At 39.8% G+C, this 25,173-nt stretch overlaps 1 protein-coding gene across 2 annotated transcripts in view; it reads right to left on the bottom strand.

Moving 5' to 3' along the window:
• cntn1a (contactin 1a) overlaps positions 1-25,173 on the bottom strand; it is a 68,124-nt gene that overhangs the window by 13,932 nt on the left and 29,019 nt on the right. The window contains exons 2-13 of one of the 2 annotated variants that reach the window (XM_008411005.2): positions 17,934-18,062; positions 16,356-16,394; positions 8,658-8,787; positions 7,195-7,373; positions 6,848-6,943; positions 5,310-5,516; positions 4,774-4,873; positions 3,738-3,919; positions 3,476-3,600; positions 2,909-3,026; positions 1,654-1,801; positions 562-689 (exon numbers count right to left, since the gene is read on the bottom strand). In XM_008411005.2, coding sequence (XP_008409227.1) covers positions 562-689; positions 1,654-1,801; positions 2,909-3,026; positions 3,476-3,600; positions 3,738-3,919; positions 4,774-4,873; positions 5,310-5,516; positions 6,848-6,943; positions 7,195-7,373; positions 8,658-8,787; positions 16,356-16,394; positions 17,934-17,982 — 1,501 coding nt within the window. In that variant the 5' untranslated portion in view covers positions 17,983-18,062. The remainder of the gene's footprint in view (positions 1-561; positions 690-1,653; positions 1,802-2,908; positions 3,027-3,475; positions 3,601-3,737; positions 3,920-4,773; positions 4,874-5,309; positions 5,517-6,847; positions 6,944-7,194; positions 7,374-8,657; positions 8,788-16,355; positions 16,395-17,933; positions 18,063-25,173) is intronic. The other variant, XM_017305355.1, reaches the window with a different exon arrangement.

The raw sequence follows: 25,173 nt of genomic DNA, 5'->3' as shown, positions 1-25,173 counted from the left end.
ATAAAAGGTTTGCAGAACAAACGCAAAAAACAAGTAATTTACATGTACAAATTTTATGTTTTTTGAAGGAACAAAAAGTGCAATAAACACAAGTGTCCAGAAGAGGGCAGAAAAGAGCTTTGGATGCARGGACATTGAATCTCAACTGTGAACAAAGTCGATGCTTGACARATCAAATTATATAAATGACAGACAAAATAACTACAATCTTTCATTTTCACCTATTACTTTTCTGATCTTGAACTAAGAACTCGTGTTTTTTCTCCCAAAGAACTGCAAGGCCTKCACATTGATTGGATCCAAAGCAACTCCCTCATGAATCTGGCCTTGGGGGAACGAGAGAATATCCAGCAGAAGCCTGTATCCTGTCACTTTGCTCTGTGGGTCGTTATTTAACATCAGTTGACATTTGGAGGTCGGCCCTCTTTGGTAGAACTGCGAAAGACGAGATTGATTGCCAGCTAACATTGGGAGCCGTCAAAGCAAACTCCACCGTCCAAGAAGCATCAAAGGCAACCGAGGGCTGGTTGTAAGCTTTGTTTGAGATTGGCTGCAACTTGCCTGTGACCACCAGAGGGCGCGTGCTGTTGGCCTTTCCCCAGTCGTTCTCGGCAAAACAGGTGTACCTTCCCTCATCTTGGGGCGTCACGTTAAGGATCTCCAGGCTGCCGTCATCCCAGATGAACATCCTGAGGAGGGAGCAGGCCAAACACWCACACACTGAAGATTCCAGAAATCTTAAAAGGTCAAAAGTGCACCGTTTGTYATTCCACGCACYAGGGGATGATGAAAAATAGTGAAAATATTCAGTATYGCTGTTAGTTTTCATGAGAAAAACAACTATGTGCACAACTCAGCAAGAAACCGCCTCACTTTCCTTCAAAAGTAATATACAGGTTCATTTTTTTTATGCATGACGGAAGGCRTGCCAGAAAYCCCCTCCCCGTTACTCCCTCTCCTGCTCAAACAGAAGCCGTAGAGAGAATTAGGATGCATACGCTGCATAGTAAATGACTTGCTGCTCCTCCTCCACAATATGTGAGCATCAGCATTGGGACTCGGGGGCYGGGGGGTTAGGAGGTAGCATCGGAGATCGGAATTGGGGGTCGTGTGGGGGGCGTCTCACTGCACTAAGATTATACTTGTTTGCCAAGTGAGGAGCAGAAGATRGGGCTTTACTCTGCCCAAACGGTGCTGCATTACCAGCTTAACGTCAGCCAATGACAGACAGAGCAGCTCTGCTCAGCAATCAAACACATTTAAGACTTTTCCTCCGATTGTTGTGGGTCTCATAGATCTGGAGCTTATTTAGATCAACGTTTTGCAAAGCGTTTCTCTGGGAACTTTAGCTTGCCTTCAAAGCAGAATGACAGATTCTGGTCCTTGCAGCCCTGATGTGTCCAAATGACAGATGACGGCAGGCAGCTGATGAATATTGGCAKTAGAAATGACAAAGGACAACTGAACCTTTACAAACCAGAGACTGAATAATATGAATAGAAATTACTGAATATGAATATTTATTTATTTATATTCATTAGATTGTTATTCAAATTTATTTTTAGTAAAATAAATAAATAAAAACACATCAAATGTTCACTAATTTGAGTGGGAACAAAACGAGTGCTTGATTCTTACTAAGGGACGACTGACCTGGAGGAGTTGGAGAGCAGCTCTGTGTCTTTGCTCCAGGTGATGGTGGGCTTCGGGGCGGCTTTGGCTTTGCATTCAATAACCACCCGGCCATTTTTAGGTGCCAGCACTCTTCTCACATGGTTATGGGTAAACTTTGGAGCCCCAACTGTGGATGACAGAATCARTTATTCTTCCCAAACTAGCTGTATTAAACCCTACTCCGAGAGTCAATATGTCCTACTGAGCACAATGTCCGCACAAAAAAAGCTGCAGAGTTCTTATTTTAACCCAAAAGCTGGAGTTATGATTGGTAGACAAACGTCTGGCGATTCTAATCGACCTTTGGGTCAAAAAATGTGTCCCTTTTTTTTGTCTTTTCTAAGTTGGAATCTCAGAGAAGTGACTCTGAAGGAAAGCCATCCTTCTTGACAGTAGGGCTTGCCCCTTATTTACAGCTCCCACATAAGACATTTTGGAAATATTCATCCTCCCAACTTTGTGAGAACAGCTTTGAAAATACATGAATAGGCATCTGAGCACAAACCAAGGTCTATAAACCGGAACATGGATAAACCGGTTTSGCATAGAAAAAATTGATCTTTGCAAAGCTTCAACCTCTGGTCCAACATCTATGTCTGACCTTAAAAATGAACTTCTGGAAGAAAGAATGGTCCAAATTTGCCATAAACACACTTCTAATGCAAAATAATATTAAATCATATGAAGTAAGAATATTGTGTCATTCAAGTCCATATCCTCTATGCTTAGCATTTATGTTTTGACTACAGAAATAGTTGTAATGTCAATATGCTAGAGGCAATATTGAATGAATTTTGTTCTCCCAATTTACTTGCTTGTGAGGTAAATTCTTCTGTGATATTATGAGCTTTTTATGCATTTCTAATAATTAGATCATTTTTAATGCAAAATTCAACTTAAAAATAAAACTCATCCAGGACTCCATTGTTCCCCACGAGGAGGTTCAGGCTAAAATGCCAACCATTGCCTTGCTGTGTGAGGTTTATATTTTGTTTCTGATAAAGCCCCTAATGTCCAATAGCAGTCACTTCAGCCAGGTATTTCATGTTGCAGACCTAACCCAGTAGAACAGATCATATCTATAACCCATCCTGTTGTGGTAGATCAGGACGGGGTTAGCAAAATAACAAACAAAAAAAACCCGGCTTTTAGCTCAGCGGATTTTAGACTATAGTCCTCCACATTTTAGCACAGCGGTTTTTGTAGCTACAACTTGAGCCAGGATTCAACTCACAAAACACTCTTAGCTCTGCGTTGGCATAAATGACTCCGTGGCGATTCTCTGCTATGCACTGGTACATTCCCGCATCGTCTGATGTCAGCCTGCCGAATCTCAACTGGGTCCCGTCAAGCTGTGGGAAAGAACGGAGAAGTTAGACGATATCCATCCATTGCAGCTGAAACGATATCTAGGACACCYTGATGAAATAGTAAATGCTCCACACTTCCATGCCTTCTCTACGCAGCATTTTACATTATGTATTTTGATAYATCACATCTTAATATTTCTTTGCACATTTTCTGTCACTGGCTGCCATTCCCACGGGGGGATCTCAGGCTGACAACAGCCGTTTCTGGGGAAGTGTTGCACAACAGCTGATTAACAACAAGTATTTTCCCCTTGTCATGATGTACACACACACACACGCCCCCACGCACACACACACACACACACGCTTGTTCTCTCGCTGCTGAACTACATTAACAACACATGGCTGCACATGCAACTGAGAAGAACTACACAGATGATGCTTACTATACTGCCAACTGAACAACAAACATTCCCATGCCAGAATTTTACCAGTTCTCCATTTTTCAGCCAGCGGATCTGAGGTTTCGGAACACCTTTGGCAATGCAAGACATGGTGTATTTGCTGTACAGGTCTTTCTCTGTGTTGACAATGTGCTCCACCCACTCTGGATGTGCTACAATGAGAGGAGTTAAGAGTTAAAGAAGTCTACAGACAAAGAAACTCACCGGATAGGGACTTTTTCAATTTAATGAAAGTGTGTTTTAGCTTTCATATGCCGAGGGCTGACATGTYATTCAACATTTCTCTTACCCTCCACAGATACGTTGGCATGGTGCGAGTCCTTTCCCTTGTCRTTAGCCGCTTCACAAATATAGACGCCGCTGCCATTGAATTGGACGTTTGGGATGAACAGCTGAGCACCCGCCATCCGCACCTCGTGATTATGTGGTAAAATGTTGTCCTTCCTCCTCCAGTGAATCTCAGGTACGGGGCTGGGACACACAGGGCGATGMAGCAAAGTCACACACCGGACAGGATTCAGCTGGTAAGACATGCACTGCTTTGCAAAAGTAAAACATTTGCCACACGTATTCACGTTAGAATCCTATATGTCAGTATTAGAGAGTAACTGTTAGGTRGAGGTAAAATGATAGTTTTTTGTGCGCAAAAATGGAAAGAGCGGCACACAYTGATTTCATCGGGGCTTCTACAAAAGTTTGTTTTAAAGCTCAGACTATATCAACATATCTTTGTTGGTGTTTTTAATCTAGAAATAAGAGCACAATTATTTAGTTGAGCTTTAAAATCTCCATATTTCACGAGTCATACATTTATCACCCYCCCCCACATTCAAAACTTTGGTTTGGTTCCATTTATTTCCACAYGTCTTTTGCACAACTACAGACTGAACTTGTACTCACTTTAGTTTGCAAAATACCTTAAACCCAGGTAGATTGAATAGGGACCATCTATGAACATCAGTTTTTAAGACTTACTGCACATTCCTAGCTCTGGCACATCAACATTCCTTTGTTATCGTATGTCGTGACCCTTTGCGCCAGCCGTAACCCACTGACAGGTCTACGTCTGATTTGTATTTAGCTCATTCCATTCGTCCGCTCCTCGACTCAGTCCGGCTTTTCAATCAATGCAGAAGAAAATATTCCCCGTGCCATTTTCACACCACATGGATCCCATTCAAACATACGCCGGAGAAGTCATTAGCTCGGCTCCGGGAAGAAGACGAAGCAATAACCGATTGCAATTTGCTATAAGCGTTACTGTAAACCTGCAGTTACTTCATGYACTGAAGCAAACAGGAAATGTCAAACCTTTTCTCACTTACTTCCCCAGTGCAAAGCATTCCAAGATGATGTCCTGACCCACCAACGCAGTGGTGTGCGGGAACTTCACACTGAGGTCAGCAGGATATTTTCTGATGGAACCTAAACCGAAGAGCMACAGGTACAAACACATACCACAAAAATGAGCCATACTTAAATRAAAGGGATGGAAGATGTATAATGTTTTTGTTTTTTTAAGCTTTTAGTTTAACTAAGCTAAATATTCTTTGATCCAAACCACTATTTCTTTTTTTTTTTTTTTCAAAATACACTTCTGTGATTGAACATGGAGCTTCCTGAAAAGAGAGCATCCTTGAAGAATATCTGAATAACTGTGGTGCTGCTGTGTGCTCATTTCAGTGATTCACCTTGTCAAAAAAAAAAGAAAACTGTAAGATGTGATTCTATTAAAGAAAACATATTAATAAGTTGCTCCTCCCCCCCCAAACCTACAATATTCTTACATTGACACTGTCCTAGAGTGTAAATAACAATAAAGGCAGCACAATAATTAATTAAGACAAAAAAAAGTACTAACGTTCCGCAAGAGGCTTGAGGGGAATAAATTTGGAAAATACGCTCTTGGAGATGGACGGGCTGGACGTGAAGCAGGAATAGTTGCCCCTGTCTGACGATTCCACCTTGGAGATGTAAAGGTTGCCGGTTATCTGGGAGACAAAGTGCCGCTTGTCCAGTGGGATGAAAGTGGGGAATTCATTGAGGATCCATCGAAACGACAGCTCGCCTACACAGAGAGAGAGCGAGAGAGAGAAAGAGAGAGAGAAAGAGAGAGAAAGACATGCTGCCTGTCAATCAACGGTTTGGACACAAGGCAACGTCTATGGAAACAGACCAGGAATCTGGATACGAGCATGGGCTCAAATATATGAAACGTATGAATAGTCATGAACAGCTACGCCGTGCTGAGAGTAATTACAATTTGAGCATGTTTTGACCTTGCAGATGGATTTGCAGGATTCTTCCGGCTGAAAGGCTTAACGGAGTGCACTGTGGGGAAGTTCTGCTTGTTGTAGTGATTGTGATGCTGCTGGAGTGGGTAATTCCATAATAAATGGATGGTTATAGATTAGCATTCAGTGTGAATATCGTAAATGTCAGTGGCGTTTTATTTAGYGGATGGTTACAGCCAMATTAGCATTGCTAATGRAAGAGGGAAACAGTTTGGTCAGCCACATTAAGAGACTGGAAACGACAACTAAAGCTGAGGACGCACTGGAAAGTTTTTGGTTTTTTTGGCCAGATTTTACTCACAATTTCCAGTTGGGCAAAGTCTCTACTAGTTGGGGACAATCTGTAAGGCTRGATGCCATAAAAATAAATCTGTTTGCTTAAATGGTAAAACCAAATATGATTACCCATCCAACAGGAAAATGTGTCGGCAACAGTTACTGAAAAARAAATGAYTGGACAACAACAGAGACTTTTATTTTACCCAGACTACAGGTGTGAGGTTACACTGTTGGGTCTCAAACCAGACCCTTTACCTAAATTACATCCAACTGGCAAAGTACTCATGTTTCTGGGGATGCAAATTTCCTCCCAGGTAGAGTCCAGAAAGCAATTTACAAAGAAATCAGTGCAATTCAGTATTAATCTCATAGTGGTTATGCTTTAAAGGATATGGTAAAGTTCAAGCAACCACAGCTGCTGGTATGTTACAGTAGATTTTAGGCTTCTTTTTTTTTTTTTTTTACAGTGTAGCTTTTATTTTTAGATAAGGAAATAAATAGGATTGCTGATGTCATACATGCATTTAAATGTTAAGCTTGTCAAAATACACTGATATGTCATGAGCTACTGGGTTTGAAAAAGGTGTGTTTGCAAACAAAAATATGCATCTTTATTTAGTGGAGTTCAAACATCTTGTTAATATTTAACCACGAATAAATGTCTCCTGTCCCTCCCTGGACAAAACTCCACATATAGCTCAGGGTTCTACAGCACCACTTGCAAACATTTCTTTCAGGAAGCGTTAGTCTGATTAGTTCCAGATTTGACCAAATTAGAAAATCCCTTCATCAGTGAAGTAGACTCTGGTATCACATGCTTATTTACCTGGATAATGTGGAGGGGGGGCGCAGAGCAGAACGGCCCCCTGGCCCTCCTTGACGTGCACTGCCTGCCTCTCCTCCGGTGAAAAAAGGTCGAGATCTGAGAAGGGCAGAGACGGAAACCAGATCATCGTTTTACAGGTTGAATCGAAGACTCTCGCGTTTCTAAATGTCATCATTACACACTAAACATGAGGTTTGTCTGAACATCAAGTTCCTAATGAAATGTTGTTGCATGTTTCATATGCATGTTATGCATGAGTTAACAGCTCTGGGGAAGCTGCTCAACATCTGGATGGCACTGCACATTGCTGCCTACAGAAGTGGCTCACTCCAATCCAAACAACTCACATCCGAACTGGACAGACGCCTCTTGGCTGACGACCGTGCCGTACATGTTGGTAGCCAAGCAGGAGTATTTCCCCACGTGTTCCGATCTAACGGGGTTGCTGATAATCAGGTTGCCTCCCGATAAACTGTAGCTGCTGCCAGGTTTGCTCAGGTCAACATCCGTGTTGTTCAGCTTCCATCTGCATGGAAAGCAACCTGGGTGAGTATACCTGTTTGTTAAGATCCCGTTTATGTTTTTCGGTCTTTAACTACTTCTGCTAACTTTAACCAATTTTACTAATTCACATATCGAAACGTTCTGCTTCTTCTGGAGATTTCTGCTATATCTTTTTTCAAAATTTTACCATTGTACTTTTTGAAATGTTTGCGCTTTTTTTGTGTGAATTTCAGCCCCATAGAAATACATTGAAATTCTACAAAATTCCACAAAATTCTGCCAAAATCTTTTTCACAGCTTACCATTTCTGCCTACTTCAACATAGAAACTCCATTCAACTTTTAAACGAGTTACAAGACTCTAAACTATCTTCAGATCTTCAGATTTTGGGGTTTTTGAATATCTCTCACAGTTTTTCCATGATTGCAATTTAAGTTTTATGTAGATTTTTTGATCGATTTCAGGGTTACAATGTAATCCTATGGTGGAATTCTCTAACTGTTGTCAGTTGCTAGTGTGTGCACTGTAGTAACTGACGTTTTTTTAACTTTTCAAATTGATGCTGCTCAGACATATTTCACTGTACAGGAATAATTTATGCATCAAAACGTAGCCACGTATGTCTACTTTAAGGAACTATGACTATCATTGCGACAGGTCTTACGGTTTTCTGTCAAACTGGAGCACAGACATGTCACGCCTCCTATTTCTTCAGTGTGTTTCTTGCTTTGTTTCGATCTGTGTGTCAGCATTCTTCTCGTCTTCCTTTCTGGAAATGCCTTTTGCTTTTACTGGTTTTACTGTCTACAACGGTCTTCTGCAAACTCGTCAATTTTAGCAATTCATATATCAAAATGTTCTGCTTCTTCTTCTGAACTATGCTATATTGTTTGCTAAATTTTACTATTGTACTTTTTTCAACCATTTTACTATTGAACTTTTTCAAATATAATTATGTTACCTGTATGTGCTATATAGCAAAAGTATAGAAAACTTTTTTGCTATAATTTGCAAAAAAAAAAGTTTGCTATAGTTTACAAGCTGGTTTTAAAAAGTTGTAAAAAGTTTTTTTTAAACAACTTTTTTTTAAAAAGTAAGAATTTGTTGACCAGTTGTATCTCAGTTTACTTGCTGGTGAAATTATAAGATGACTTTAAATATAAATCCTCATCTTCTGGTATAGTAATAATAATTAAGCAAAAAAAGGACATGCTATTTTACAGACATGTCTGCAGACCCTGAAATAACAGAGGTGAAATTTAAAGTGCATAGTAATGCGGCTGGGTTTATGGAAACATTATGTTACCTGTATGTGGCAGGTGGATTAGCTCTCGCCTGGCAGGTCATGACAATTCTGGCCTCGGGCGCCTCCTCGGGGTAGATAGTGTCCACCGGCTGCTCCTCAAACACCGGGCCAAAACCTGTGGCATCATCTGCTGAAAAGAACCAAAGAAGAGTAGGACGAAAAACAGTATGAGGCACATTTGCAAGCTGGTAAGATCAGGAAGTTCAGTCACTAAGTTTGATCGGCAAAGCAGAAGTTATCCCAGTAACTGCTAAATGTGTTGGTATGAGAGAAGATGTTTAAAAATGCCCACATTAAACCCTTTTCTCACTGCATGCGTCATGTTTAGCCGTGTGTTGCAGATGTGCAAGAGCCCAATTTCATGAGAAAGCGTTTTTTTAAATGTATTTATTTTTTGTTCAATCTGGCTTTTTGCAATAGCGACACACACATGCAATCACCCCCAATTACTCATTAAAGGAGACAGACATCCCGAGCAGTGGCATGAATAAGACATAAACACAATGCTGAGCCATGAATAGGCAATGAGGCAGAATGTTCCCAAACGCTGATTATTCTCAAAGATCAAGACTGTGTAGGTGGCTGAATGGATTGCAAATGGGATGCGTGTGTATGAATGCGTGCGCACATGGGTGTTATTCCCCCTCGTGTTTCTGTGTTCTAAGAATGCACAGCTGACACCTCAATGGGGGACGTATGCTATTTCAGACAGTAATATGCCGCTCTGCTTTAGTTCATGGAACCAGGCCAAAGCCAGGAATTCACTGACTACAACAATGTCCTATAGCGCCTTGCTAATCCACTCCTACTGATTCATTTTGTTACATCACAACCACAAACTTCAACGGATTTTACTAAGTCGGTGCATAATTGAATTAATATGGAGCGAGTTCAACGTTTTCACAGATTGAAATCTGAAAAGCATTGTTTTTGTTTATGTCCAATGCAGTGCTTTGAACCACATCGATGCAGCTTAAACTTTTCACCTTTCTGGTGGGATTCTCTTGATCTAAATTATTCTGTTTGTTCTGAAACGTTCCCTCACAAACTTAGACCAACCAGTGTGCCGATATTGAGATTAAATAACACTCTGTTTACTTGTTAGAAGAGTTCTCAGAGCAACTGCTAGGATTGGATTTTATGTAAGGTTATCAGAGCATCATAGTAAAATAAATTGTCACAAGAGAAGGGAGTTAAAAGACAAGTCGTGACAAGAATCATGCACATATTGCTGTAGCCCAAAGTGTGTTGGCTCTTGACGCATATGTAGAGTAATCTCTGAAACCGGCTGTCTAGGTGCACATCTACAATTTAAATTACTCTTTCTGTCTTGGATGTCACGGGCTCAAGGTCTTGAAAATCTAATAAGCCTTAAAAGCACGAGGACACATCGACAGTCACATTAACAAGTTTGTTACGAGCAGGCGGTCCGCGCAAAGACACTGAAAGACGGGATCAACTTCCACTCAAACGCTACGGCAGCCAGCCGCATGAGAGCGCCTGACATTGATGGAAATCCCAAGGACTCAGAATTACTGCTGGCTGTGAGTGAAATTAAAAAATGCTAAAAATGGGCCATTGAGCGGTTGATAAAATGAAAATTAGGTGAGGATCTGCGTTTGGGGAGCGAGGGAGTTGAAAGAAGTGGGAGCAAGGAAAAACCGAAAGCTCTCCCTGAAGAGCAAAGAGTCTACTGTGACCCTGTTTTCTGTTGACTTAAGCTGAAACCACGTAAAATGTGGAATAAATTCTTAACACAGATATAAAATATAAATGTTAGATAGCYTGATGGCACTGGTGGTTTTCGGTGAAATGTTGAAGTAGCAGTTGAAATGTAACGAGCTCTGGTGCCGTTCCCGACTTTCCCATGTTACGTGGGATGTGACAGATGGTGGCGAGGGTGTTAAAGCAGGCCACATATACTGCCTGGAGACACACATAGGGCCTTTAACGTTCTCTACAGCTTTTTTTTTTTACTTTCCCTGTATGTCTCCACTCCCTCAAGATTCACTTTTTCATTTCGCAATCACCTAAACCCGCTCGCTCCGAACAACAGCATTTCAAAACTATTAACCCTAACCCTATGGCAGCATTCCAAGATCTCTTTACTCTTGTTGTTTTCCATCAGAAGTGTGTCACTTTCTCCACGCGTGACGTAAACACTACAGCAACAGAATGATGGCCAGAACTAATTAACTTTGACATGCAGAACAGTGGGTCATAAAAACCAATGAACAAAAAGATTGCAGAAGGCAACACGTCATGCCCTAATCTAAAAAACTCGAGAGCCGAGAAGGATCAAAGTCAGTGACATATCAGCAAATCACCAGCTGCCATCAACTCATGACCTTAATCACCAGCACAAGTGGGTTATGCTGCAGGACAATGATCCAAAACACAACAGCAAGTCCACCTGTGAATGGCTAAAGGAGTTTAAATAGAAACAATTTGATGTAGCCTAGTTAGTCTAAGTCTTGACTTATTTGTGTTTGATGAAAATGCTGTGCACATGAACCAACAATAACATTATTTAATACTCAAACTATGCTTTACAGATGCTCTTTGTTCCAATACACATGCAATGTATGTAACAGCGGCCATCATAGCAATACACATCAATCATTTCTGTAACACGATAATGACAAGTAAGTGCTCTTCCTTTCTTCACTTCTGGTTATTCGCAAAAATCAACATGCGAGCAAGACAGTGTAATAAAGTTGTGGACTTGTCTGTCGTAGTCCCTAGTTTTCCTGCAGCCTTCCTGATCCGTCCCCAGCCCTCCTCATGTTCTGTTCCATTTTTTTTCACCTGCTGCCACTCAAGCAATCAGTCTGTTCCGCAGGTGTCTTGCTCCTTGATTGCTTCAGTTCCCACCCTGTTGCTGGTCACTGGATGTTTGACGGGTTTTATGTTCCTCAATTTACTTAGTCTCTATTTTAGACCCAAATTTTGATGCATCTTACAGTCCAACTTTGACAACTCGTCTGATAAAAATACTGCGATCTCATACGATATTAAGATTTAATAACACATGATGCACTCAGTGTGAAATCTAATATGTATGCGCTACAGCTTGAAACCACATAGCACATAAAGACATTCATTATCTTAGGAAACAGGAACAAGTTTTAACCTTTAGCTTAAAGAATCACAGCGCTCAATGCAGCTTCCCAGAAGCATTTGCAGTATTGCAAATACCCATCTCAAATCATCCTACTCTTTTTCTCAAAACCTCCCACTCTACTTCCTAAAATAGAGTTTTCCACAAAACAGAGGAGAAAATCTCTTTTCAACAGCTCTTTCAATCACCCTATTTTTCTCTAATCTCTGAGAGTCTTCGTTTCTCTTTCTTTTTTTTTTTCTTATCCTGCATCAAAGATTTCCTCTGTTCCCTAGTTTGGCATTTCTCGCCTGTGGATACTTGGCTTTGACTTTCTTAACAGGCAAGTAATTATTACACAATGGTCAACTGTGAGTCCTCCGACCAGAAAAAGAAAGGAAAGCCAGAGAGTCTCTTTAACAGAGAAGGCCACAACTGCAAAACAAATGTGTAATGCGTGTCACCGGGGCCGGCTGCAAGTGGACAAACCTCTTTATCAAACACAGGCGGCCCTGTGCAGCTCAATGGCATTGAAGTTTATAGATTCGGCTGAAAACAACACTTGTTTATTTTCAGATTTATTTTTTTTCCATAGTGACATTGAGCAGCAAACATTCATTATTATTGAAGATGTTAGTATATCTTTGTTTTATTGCCAAGTGTCTTTCTAAATTTGTTTGTTCACATGGTTTGTTTTAATATCCCCATGGAAACATAATTATTAAAATCCCAGAGACGTGGAATTCTCTGGCGAATTAAATTTTAATTCGTTCTATGTGCAGAAGATGCGCTTTCTCACATCTGCTCATGATTTTTCTTTTTTTTTTGCATGACCAACTGAGAGTCCAAGTGGGACAGATAGCATATTGTGTCCTTGAGGCAAAACAGACACAATGTAGTAATAATTACCCACACACCCTTGAGCCATGTAATGAGGCATAATAACAAACCAAAATTGTCCCTGTAGGGATGATCCACTTTATTATTCTGTTTATATAATAATTAATAATTCTACTTGTACTAATTCAACTGAAACCTATTTGCTTTGGTTAAGAAAACTCAGTCGGTCGCTGCATCACTGTCATTTCAAAAACATGTAGCTATATGTTTTTGTGGACTGTTTATTCTGGTAAACTCAATGGATTATGATAATGATAGTCTATATTATAGTGTGAAATAATCTGCTTTGTGGTTAGGGTCCTGTATGTTGTGCTGCCTGCTTGATAACCTGCTGCCCAATATGCCACAACTCCTGTGCAAATGCGCTGCATCAGTTTGCATAAAATGATCCATTGACAACTAAAACCACATCAGCAACGGATTTTCACTTTTGTTTGGTAGAAGAGCCAAAACTCTAATGTTTAACTCATTTTCCTGTGGGAGGTTTCTGAAAATCCACCATCAGTTTCAGTTACAAGAAAAAAAAAAACATTCAAAAGCTTAGCAGAATTAAGCTTTTAACACAAATGCATCATAATGCAGAGCATGACATTTTGTGCACCATTTTCATAAGTGCTTTGCCACGCACCAAAAAAAAATAAAATACTCATGTGATATTTTCACATACAGTAATGACATCTTCTCTCCTTTTCCCTGATTTTTTATCTTCTAAATCCCTCCTCAACACAAATATAATGCCAAACAAATACATTTCAGATTTGCACAATTTGGAGGCGTGTTCCACAGATGGCACAGAAAGTACCAATCCAGTTTTTTTGGCGGGAAGCAGGAAGAGAATAGATTGTTTATTTAAACTGTTGTGTGAAATCGTTTTTGTTGTAGCCAAAGCAGTGATGCACTATGTATTGCAAACGTGGCACCAAAGCAATTACAGTATATTACTTTAAGAAAGTCCAGCCTAGTGTAGAAATAGTAGCAGTGATATCTATCTAGAATGACTAAGCTTCATATCTGGCCATGGGCAAGACGGCACAGATAAGCTAATGCCGTGACAACCAGCCGACTCCACGCAGCACTGACGACTCACACACCCTGGCAACACAATCATGAACTATCACGATCTCAAAGCAAATTTTTTTCTGCCTGGTCAGAACCATTGGGAGAATCTGATGCTCACTGTTAATCACAATGTATCCTTGGTGCACCCAAGGAAATCTCACCAAGACCTCACAGAGATCATCCACAGCTCAGGAACTTTAAAAGCCCAAAGCTACTGGCTGTCAAAGTGAGATATGTATCAAAAATAGATCCCAAGCATCACATTTATTTTGTTCTGCAAAGGAAAAACACGACCAATGCTTCCTGGTAAAGGAAAAATACGAATGGGGGTGGGGGTTGAGTAGGTAACAATGAAGACCATCAGAGAGGACAATTATTCATCCCATCAACTAATCAGCCCACATCCAGGATCTTAGCTTGTTCCCAGGCAACAACTCAAATTATTTGTTTTGTCCAGTTCAGCCTGATGACATTGCATTCATTTTGTTCTTTTCTCAGAAAAAGTAATACGAGCTGCGGCTGGAAATTGTATGGATGTACACAGTTAATAACACACAAAATAAATTGCACACGCAAAATGCACTGGTACGTCTCGGAGTTAAAGTACACATYTACAGAATGCAACTGATTTCTGACATGCTCCTGCAGATTTTATTCAGTTATATATTTTTTTACACATTTCTTCTGGTAATTTGAAGAAAATCAATAAGTGCTATTTTTGGTCCATCCCTTCTTGCCCAGACGCAGTTATTCCTCAAGTATCCACAGCAACCTCCACAGAGTGCAGCTTGCAACATAGCGAGCTCAAATGAGTCAGTCTGAGACCACAGCAGGTTGTTTACTCATTTTGGCTTCTACATGTCTGAACCGCTGCCATACTTGTGGCATGCTGTATAAATTTAACATCAAATAACGCAGCATGGTCTAAGATATAATTAAGTAAATCAGTGTTTTAATGGCCGCAACCTTCTTCCTTGTCCGGGCTCCATTGAAGTTAATGAAGTTGTACCACAAAGTTGTGATTTCTTTCAGATGAGATTGTCTTGATAAAGCATGTTTGTGGCCATTATGTTGCCTGTTTGAAGAATATTATCTGCACACAGACGCAGAACAATAACTGCGATAACTGTTTTCGATTAGTTTCAAATGTGGTGATACCGTCAGTATATTATTATTACAGTATAACGACGAGATTCATCATCTGAACGCTCAAATAACTGTCATCATGAAAATATCATTACCCAGTGATGTTGTTAGCTATCAGTGTAGCTATATCCTCTGTTGGGTTTGTGATTCTTAATCTATATGTAGTTTACATATAGATTTTACACATAGATGTAGTTTACATGTAAAATCTATATGTACTTTACATATGTGTAGTTTTATTCAAAGAGTATTCTATGATGAGGAACACAAACGTGCAAAATTTGAAGCTTTTTCTCTTAAATATCCGCCTCTAATACAAGAACTACGGGAACGACGCTAGGAGCTAAACAAATATTAGCTCTAATGCACTTAAAGAGGAGCTCTGTCAACACCCAGAGGCTTCACTATAAATAACGGCTTCTTCCAAGGCCACCTCATCACAGAAAACACGAGGAGACTCCGGCCCTGTGCTTTCTGTAAAACCAGTAAAACCAGCGGAAGAAAACCTCGAAATGTAGCCGTTTTTCTACATGGTTTATGTGAAATGATGGAGTAGGAATGCCAATAAGGTATAATACCGTAAGTCTGTTTCTTTATATATTGTGACTCGTTTATAAAATCCAATTTGTAGTAAAGCAGTGCTATTTTCATATCTCAACATGTTTACCTATGCTATTGAAACAGACAACAAAGTGAGAAGGGTTCTCGTTTATATCATAGTTTCTAACAGTCTTTAAATTTTTTTATGAAGTTTTTTTTTTATTAAATTAAAGATTAGATGACAGTTGGTTACTAAGCTTACTTAGTGGTGTTTAAGAGACATGTTTTATTGTTTTCCAGGTATTAAGGTGAGAAGCAATCATTCTTTGGCCAAACATAAATCTTGAAAACCAAAATTGTTTTTGGATTTTCATATGCATTTTCTGCATAAGAACAGTAGTGAACAGTAAAGTCTGTTTACTAGAAATAATCCACTTGGCTTTGAATGAAAAAACAAAACAAAAAACAGTCTGTTGATTGTTGAAAGGAATGGTAATTTATTCATGGTAAAAACTGTTCCTGACTATAAATACATTCGTGGTGCTGTCATAGGGTCTAACAAGCAGTAAAGTGCTAGTAGACAACTGGTCATCTAAGGAAGTGACCTTTAGTATTAGAGCAGGAGTTTTAGTGGTTTGTTACTCTGAACACGATGGTTGTGTGCAACATGATGCCTACAGGGAGGAGTAACACCAGCATTGACAGTAGAGACAGAGAAAAAAAAAAGAACTGTTGTCTTTTTCCATACAATTTAAAGTTTATCACTCCACAGTGAGAAAGATCTTTAACAAGTGAGTGGATATCACGGCATCTTCCCGCAAAAAGAAGAAAGCTAAAAGTGTCATATTTTAGACACCGCATACCTTAATTAGCATGACAATAAAAAACTTATATATATACGGTACGATTAGAAATAGATTAAAGTGCAAATTGTGAGGAAGATTAGATCTTACCTTCAGAAGGGTCCAGCACAGCCCCTTGCTCTGATGAATCTGCGGCAGAGAATTCAACGTTAATCATCAAATCAATATTCTGCACTGTTACAGCACAAGACTCCGATCTTTTACATCTATAAAAGAACAACGCTTAAAATGATTATACATTTGGCTTAAGAACTTCCCTACCGCCTACACAACATTGCATTCATGAACCGTAAATTAAAAATGCAATTTATAATGTTCCTGTCTTTTGTGTAAGACGAGTGATGTTAAAAACTGCTACTGCTAGTTGCACAACAAACTGGTTGCAGCGTAGTTACTCCCAAGGACAAAACACAGAAAACCTGCACACTCCTTACACTGTGGACGTAGTGTAGAGTGAGCTTGACATTTCCCAAGCTGTCATAGCGTTAATGTCACATCACACTTTGTTCACGCTGCGGCTAAACAAACATGTCAAGCCGATGTCCCTCCGCTAAAGTGAAGACCAGAGTGAGCTGACCGACTGCTGTCTGCCTTACTACAGCAGTGATTTTTTTTATAAAGTTCCTAAAGATGTAAAGGAAGTGCAGAGTGTACTGTCTTTATATTGTAATCAGAAATATAAAAGAAGTGTGCTGCCTTTTAAAGTCATGATTAAAAATCAAGAGAAACAAGAGCCGAATCTTGTAGAGTTACATATTTGTCTTTTGTTGTTTCATGTGAAATAAATCTAAAATGATTGTATTCCCACTCCATAGGCAATTCACAATCAATCTCGCTAACTTGGACATTTCAAGCTTACTTTATTATCTAGATTGTTTTGTTTTGTGCTGATGGTACAGAACTAAACCTTTAAGCCCTCTAATGTACAGGATGTATCTTTCTCCCTTAGTTACCCATTCAATGTTTATTTACCTTAAACTGACCAAAAAATGACAGCATAATTTTAAAAAAAAGTAACTTTTCTGTTTCATTAACATCAGATTTTCCTCGTTTCCACACAGCTCAAATTATTCCCTGATTCATATTTTTCCCCCCCCATCTCATTTTCTAGACCAAACACTTTTTCAGCAGCTTGTTCACACTTTGTCTTCCTCATTCTTCAGCTAAGGGATAAACTGACAGCTATGAAGAAAAAAGTGTGCGACTATCCAAGCCACCTGTTGAATTTTCATGCTGTGTTGACGCTGTGCATCATTCATAAGCCTGTTTGCGGAGTTGCTGAAGGACACCATGTTTTTCTTTTTTGGACAAATGGGTTGTTGGTTGTTGGATGTTTTGACTTGATGGAATAAGGGGGGAAAAGCAACCTGAAGCTAACAACCAAAACTCTTTGAAATTCTAAATCTTTCTCGGTCGCATTGAAGCAACAATAACTGTCAAATTCATAGCTGCGATTTCAATGGCCATCTCTGAGACGAGACACGTTACAACTCAAACAGAGTAAAAATCACCTCAGAAAGTACAAACTTTAGCGGTGCGTTTATTGCCTGTAATTTTGTTAATTATGGCCAACAGCGAATAGAAACTTAAAGCTCGATCATTATTGCACTTTGTTTTTCTTTCTTTTTTTTCTTCACCTTTCCCCTTAAACTTAATTTTGATAGAAACCTGCAAGCGAGAAGGCCAGGAGATGAAGGAGCAGGGCGAGGTGCAGCATGGTGTTGAAGCGAGAACCACCTGGAGGGGTCACAGCTAGAAACCTGGTTGATGAAACATGAGCGGAACGCCCTGGTTTTCCTAAAGGAGATAAGGAAACAGGAAGAAAGACTGTTTAAGGCTCTAATAAAGTCTCTGCAGAGGAACCTTTAGTTAATAGCCTTTGCTGTTTTGTCTTGGAAAAAAAACCTATTGGGTTTTGAAAAAAAAAAGAAAAAAAGAAAGAAATCTTGCTTGCTACCTGCATAGTAAAAATTTTCTTCTTTCTTTCCGTTTTACCGGTTCACCAATAAAGTCCAGGACATATTCCGCAAGAACAAATATGTTTTTTCTTCCAGGGCTGCAGACATGCAGGACATTTACTTCACAAGAACTCGAGTGTAGGATTCCTGGGAAGTCTTCATATGTCTCTCTTACCCACTTTCCTCCTTCAGACACCACACAAAACCCTTCTGTCCAGAATATGTGTCAGGAACAAGCTGCAAGAACAGAATGATGTCATTTTGCTCTCGTACCCCCAGGAGAGAGAGAGAGAGAAAGAAAGAGAGAGAGCCACATTTCTCTGTTCTTGCAGTCTGTATTACCCTTGAACTGTGTGATCTTCCTCTGCTCAATTTAAAGGAACGCATTCAGTGTCATTTCTACAGGCTTTTGACGAGCCAAGCTCCAGTTTTTCATAGCGAAAAAAGAAAAGCATGAGGCTAAAAAAAGGAGAGTGGATTTAATATTAGATCGTTTGTCCTTGCAGTAGGAACAGAATTTAAAAGCTGGGAGTCCCTGACTGCTTACGCTACAGTTAGAAGACATTCTAATAAACTGTATTTCCTTCATATTCATCATCCATCCATCCATCCATCACTTGCCCACCATTGTGACAGGGGATGATATCAGGACCAAACAGCAGCTTTCATCAAGCTTCAGCAGCCAATCTCTGTCTCTCGGCGCAGATTAGCGCACACACACGCACACACACCTACGCACACGCACGCGTGCGCACACGTCTCTGCTTCCTGTCAGCCTCAAAGGCACAGTCTGGTGATGGATTGACGTTTGATGACTGACTTTTGGCTAATTGTTTGAACATTCCCAGACTGAGCACAATTACGTTTCCAAAGATGATGGCACAATCTCTGTCGGTTTGGAAACAAAACAGCGTTTCAGTTTGAAGGAGGTTTTAGCGTGTGACCGGTGGGTCTCAGAAGTGCTGCATTTTTTCTGTGAAAGTCCTTTTATTGAAGTGACATAAAAAGTGCCTCGTGTACCAGTTTTTCTGTGAAAGCACCACCTTCAGTCAAACCATTCCTGCTGACTGCTGGACAGCTGACTGAAAGAAGGCTCCTACGGATTTCCTCACTAACAAGAAAGGAAAATCCAACAGATTTTCCTTTTCTTAATATAGGGACAGTGATGACATTGAGCTTAAGCAAGACACTACACACTAAGCATTTGAAAACGAAAACTAATAGAGTAGATTTATGTGTAATTTAAGTATCAAACTCTAAGCAACAATACATAAATGATTTACGTAACATAATGAATATTTAATGTTATTTTAGCAACAATTCAATTAACATGTACTTTACTCTTTTAAATAAAACCACTTAAATCATGACACAACTAAGTCCAAAACTATTCATAACTGATCTAGGTTTTAATCATTTTTCAATTTTACCAATATTTGTTCTCTGTCTTAAAACGACAGTAACGTTTTGGACTTATCTAGACAGAGTCCTGACTTGAATCTGATAGAGAATCTGTGGAGAGAGTAAAAAAAAAAAAAAAAGGTTAGGGTGATGGTAAGGAGACCTTTGATTTGTCTGATTTGACATGCCGTTTGTAATACTTAAGTGAAAAGAGAGAGAAAATTGTTTTTATATAATTGATTCACTTATTACATTGTATTATTATCTTTTTGGAGATTTCAATCTGATTTCCTATCAGAAACAAATTTCTTGGTTTTAATTTTGGGTCCGCTCTGTGGATTTTTGTTTTCTGCCTTCGTGTCAATATTCTAACACAGTGAAACAATAGGATTTTGTTTAATCAAATGTATATGGTGAGAATTGAATAGTTCATTGTAATGATAAAACAGAAGAGCAAGAAAGGAAATAATAGCTTTTCAAGGTGTGTTAAAAACATTAACTGTAAAACTGAATGCATTAGGACAGACTGCTTGCTTTAAATAATAATAATAATAATAATAATTCTAAAAGATATATAATTAAAGCTCAGATATAGATGTTTAGACTGAAATAATAATCTCTACTGCTTCAGCAGCAGAGGTGCAAAAAGTACATGGTAGACAGACCAAAACTTTAAAGACATATTCATGAACTTTTTGGGTTTTTTTTTCTTTTCCAACCCAACATCCTCTTAACAAAATCTCAGGGGAAATTAACCGGAAAATGAAAGCCTGAGTATCAACGCAGATGCGTTTCCCAAACCTTAACGACTCCATCTCGGCTTTCTCGTTTGCGGTGCGATTTCCGTCTGTGTCAGAAACCCCAATCTGAACATCTATATTTCTCACCAGCCTACTGTCAGACTCGCATTTAGTTATTTTCTGGTTTCTGAGCGCCGAGCATCAGATCAGTAACGCCGCACCTGTCCATTCGTTCCCCCTCCCCACCTCCCTCCGCTCACGCTGGATTGGCGACTCCTGATTGGAGTGTAATTGAACATGAGGCAAAAACTATCGATTCTACATGAGCGCCGTTGAGCCGTCAGCTGGGAGAGATTTAGAGGTGTGACAGAAGGAGTGAGATCTCAGAGCTCTCAGGAAAAATAGAGTCATTTTTGCCAACAATAGATTACAATAAGGAGAGCACGTGTAATTGGCAGTTTGCATAACACCAGCAGCAGAACTGCAGCTCAAGCTGCACACAGGCAGAGACACCCAGACACACTGTAACCCACACCACAGGTCCGCCATGCTGAACATAGAGTAACGGCTAAGCTGTACAGCTGTAAGACAGCCATACAGTGGGGATTTCATCTCTACGAGGGGCTGTATCTTAGCAACCAGCCTTTCAAAAGCAGCAGTTTGATGGCTGCAGGGGTGGGGGGCGCTTTTGTAGCCAGCAATGATACTATGCAAAGACTCATTTTAATCTGAAGGGGAAAAAAAATTAAAAATGCTATGGATGTGGGAAGACTGCCAATGGCAATCTGGTCATCTATTTAAAAATAGCCTCATATAGCCTCGCTCTGCGACTGTAGCTGTTACTTCTGTCTCTCGTGAATCCTAAACGGCCCTACTCTAGAGAAATTATGGGCAAACAGGAGAAGCACCATTAAAGTGTTGGAGCGTTGAAGGAATCCATCCCATCCATGCCATTAAGAGTGGTCACTGGAATTGATAAGCGATAACACATCAGAGCAGTAGATAGCAGGTCTATGCAATCGGTATTAATGCTGCCCTGCACTTCCTCTGTGCTAACTTAGCGGCCTGAATGGCTGGGATGGAAACACTCCATCTTTCACCAGGTATTACAGGCCCTGGACACGAAAACCCTTCAACAAGGCCATTTCTTCTCCTCATAAATCATACCCATGATGACGGCAGAGCTATTACCGCTGCTAGCTTGATTTCAGCAAAGGTTTTGTCAGGCTGTGTACCCCGAGCCTTTTGCTTTGCCCCCTGAATTTTAATGTTCTCCTGTGTCCTTACGTCACTTTCAAAGCTGAGTCTCACTGCTCTCAGAGCTTTGTATGTGTTACCGACAGCAGAAGCCTTCGGGAGCTAATTTTACAATTTAACTGCAGTCTGAGGATCGATAGCATCACTAGTGATTGTTTTATGACTCCAAGTTTCCTAAAGGCCTTCCAGTGTTCGTTCCGGTGGGAACTGCATAACTAAGTGGCTGAAAATGCTTTTTTGTTTGTTTTTCACATTCTGAGGTGTAAGGGTTCTGGATTTGAAAATATTGCCAAAATGTTAATCTAACCACACCATCCTCCTTCCACTTCATCCACTTCACAAGGAGTCCAAAACAAAAAAACAAAAAAGGTGACTTTTATTGTGGCCTGTTTCAAAACAGGCCACAAGATGAAGCTTTAGATTTGGGAAATAAAAAAAACATTAGAAATTGCTGCTTTCCTCATCTATATGTCATGACTCCATGTGGCATCTGGAGGCAAGATGGCAAATCAAGAACTTTAAATCCGTGACAGATTAGATGTCTGACTTGGGGTTTCGTACTATGGAGGAAAACTCAATCCATCAATTTACCTCCTTCTCCGTCCTTCTGACATTGGAGCCCCTGGTTTGAAGCAGAGACCCAGAGAGCAAAGATCTAAAAGCATAGTTATGAAAACTATGCTTTTAGATCCATGAACAGGATTAAGGACAAAGGGCATACATAAAGCCCATGTGCAGTGAAATTTAGGATTATAATAATAAAAAGAGCTGGACAAAAAGAAGAAAAAAAGAGGTGGCCGATGTGCTGTAATTCAGACATTCAGTAATCAAGCAATTAAAATTCAGCAATTGAAAATTGTTACATTTAAAAAAAAATGCATGGTTTAAAAGTCTCATTATTAAATGAAAAATACACTTTACTGATCATGAGCATATTGGTATTTGATTAAACAATTAAATTATTTCCACAATGCTCTTTTGTGCCTGAATGCAAATAATTTCTTTAAAATATGTTCATCTTGCATCTGCACACGTCAGTAATCAAACCTTCCTATTTTTCCTCATAAACGCAGTCAGCTAATGTCCAACAACAACCCCTGCTCCATGTCTTTGTGCTCAGCTTTGCGGCAGGCCCCAGGTTATAATTTACTTATTGTGAGCCTTATTGATCCTCTAATCTTTTTCTCAGAAATAATGCCATACATGCATTCCCTTGGTTACCTGCTTCCTCTGGTAACTAGGGAAGCAGGTGACTGGGAGAACTGGTCAATGTGGAATTTCTTTGTAGACCAAATTAGCGCTACAAGCAGCACATTACAGAGCAACTGATACAGGGAGGACAATGCAGACTGTAGGGCCTGCTCATAAAACTGCATTATTTATTTTTAGATTTCAGCCGACAGTGCCATTTAGACAAACATACTGGAAGCAAAGATATAAAGAGCAGCATTGACTGAGATAAAATTAAGATGAAACAGAGATGTATTGAGTCTGACATAATCCGTTTGGAGAAACAGTGATTTCATCGATGTTGAAGAAAATGACAGTTTATTAGTTTCCAGTATATTCTCGTTGAAAAATGTCAGAAACACTGATAAATGTATTCTGTCCCATTGTTTGGCTAAATGGAGACAGAGAGAGAGAGAAAAAAATATTTCACCTAACATGACCTCATACACTTGATATGAGTACATATGTTCCAGAATGAGACACTGGCTGTGATGGATTCCTTACTGATGCTGAATCAATCCCATTTTCCCACAAATAATTAATTATTTATGGCAAAAACTATTGATCTTAAGCGTCAAAAAAGGCCACACTCAGCCTGCTTGTCACTTGAACTCCCTGCTCTGAAACATAAGGTGATCTTTATCCAGGGGAAATAAGACTAACAGTCTACAGGAAGTAACATTTATCTGCCAAAACACTGTGATTCTGTAAAGAGCAGGATATGCACATCAGTTACCTAAGCCTATTAGACATTAAAACCAGGACAGATACAGCATTTGAAAAAGATCTAAATAATCTGAGCTGCACAGACAGGAAATTGTCGAGCAGTTCAGAAAAAAAAAGAAAATGACCGAAACTAAACGGCCATTTTGTTTTTCTTGCAGCAAAAACATATTCATGTACACATTTTATTACACATTGTATAGATCACTAAAGGCACTCGTTTGTTATTTTCCATACCATCAGTGTGTCAGAAAGCTATTGCATTAAAGCATATAAAAATATGTATTTCAAGATGATAGACGTGTTATTATCCTTACATACACAAAGTCAGATTTTTTTTTTCTTTAAATAAATTGTCACTGTTTCACATATCAGTTAAGATGTTGTTTGGTCTAAGTCAGTCTATTGTAGCTCTGACTGCATGTTGAAGAAAAGCTTTGCACCAGCATGATGCTCCCACGACCAGTTGTCACTGTGTGGATAGTCAGTGTGTTTAGGGATGATGTGAAGTTTATATGTACAGTCATGGCCAAAAGTTTTGAGAATGACACAAATATTATATTCTCACATGATCTGCTGCCCTCTGGTTTTCATGTGTGTATGTCAGATGTTTTCATCACATACAGAAATACAATTGCAATCATATGAGTAACAAAAGCTTTTATTGACAGTTAGAATGAGTTAATGCAGCAAGTCAATATTTGCAATGTTGACCCCTCTTCTTCAGGACCTCTGCAATTCTCCCTGGCATGCTGTCAATCAACTTCTGGACCAAATCCTGACTGATAGCAGTCCATTCTTGCACAATCAATGCTTGCATTTTGTCAGAATTCCTAGGTTTTTGTTTGTCCACCCGTCTCTTGATGAATGACCAAAAGTTTTCAATGGGATTAAAATCTGGGGAGTTTCCAGGCCATGGATCCAAAATCTCTATGCTTTGTTCCCTGAGCCAGTTAGTTATCACCTTTGCTTTATGGCAAGGTGCTCCATCATGCTGGAAAAGGCATTGGGAGAAGTTGCTCTCGGAGGACATTCTGGTACCATTCTTTATTCATGGCTGTGTTTTTAGGCCAGACTGTGAGAGAGCCGAMTCCCTTGRCTGAGAAGCAACCCCACACATGAATGGTTTCAGGATGCTTTACAGTTGGCATGAGACAAGACTGGTGGTAGCGCTCACCTCGTCTTCTCCGAACAAGCTGTTTTCCAGATGTCCCAAACAATCGGAAAGGGGATTCATCAGAGAAAATGACTTTACCCCGGTCCTCAGCAGTCCACTCCCAGTACTTTTTGCAGAATATAAGTCTGTCCCTGATGTTTTTCCTGGAGAGAAGTGGCTTCTTTGCTGCCCTCCTTGAGACCAGGCCTTGCTCCAAGAGTCTCCGCCTCACAGTGCGTGCAGATGCACTCACACCTGYCTGCTGCCATTCCTGAGCAAGCTCTGCACTGCTGGTAGCCCGATCCCACAGCTGAAACACTTTTAAGAGACGGTCCAGGCGCTTGCTGGTCTTTTCTCCTACCTGAGCTATGGATCTCTGCAGCTCTGCCTTATTCTTCATTATGGAGAAAGTCAGTTTAATAAAAAAAAAAACGTTATATATA

The sequence above is a fragment of the Poecilia reticulata genome, linkage group LG6 (genome assembly GCF_000633615.1).
Source record: "Poecilia reticulata strain Guanapo linkage group LG6, Guppy_female_1.0+MT, whole genome shotgun sequence".
NCBI lineage: Eukaryota > Metazoa > Chordata > Actinopteri > Cyprinodontiformes > Poeciliidae > Poecilia > Poecilia reticulata.
The sequence above is the reverse complement of the archived record's forward strand: the minus strand, read 5'-3'. Positions and strand labels throughout refer to the sequence as shown.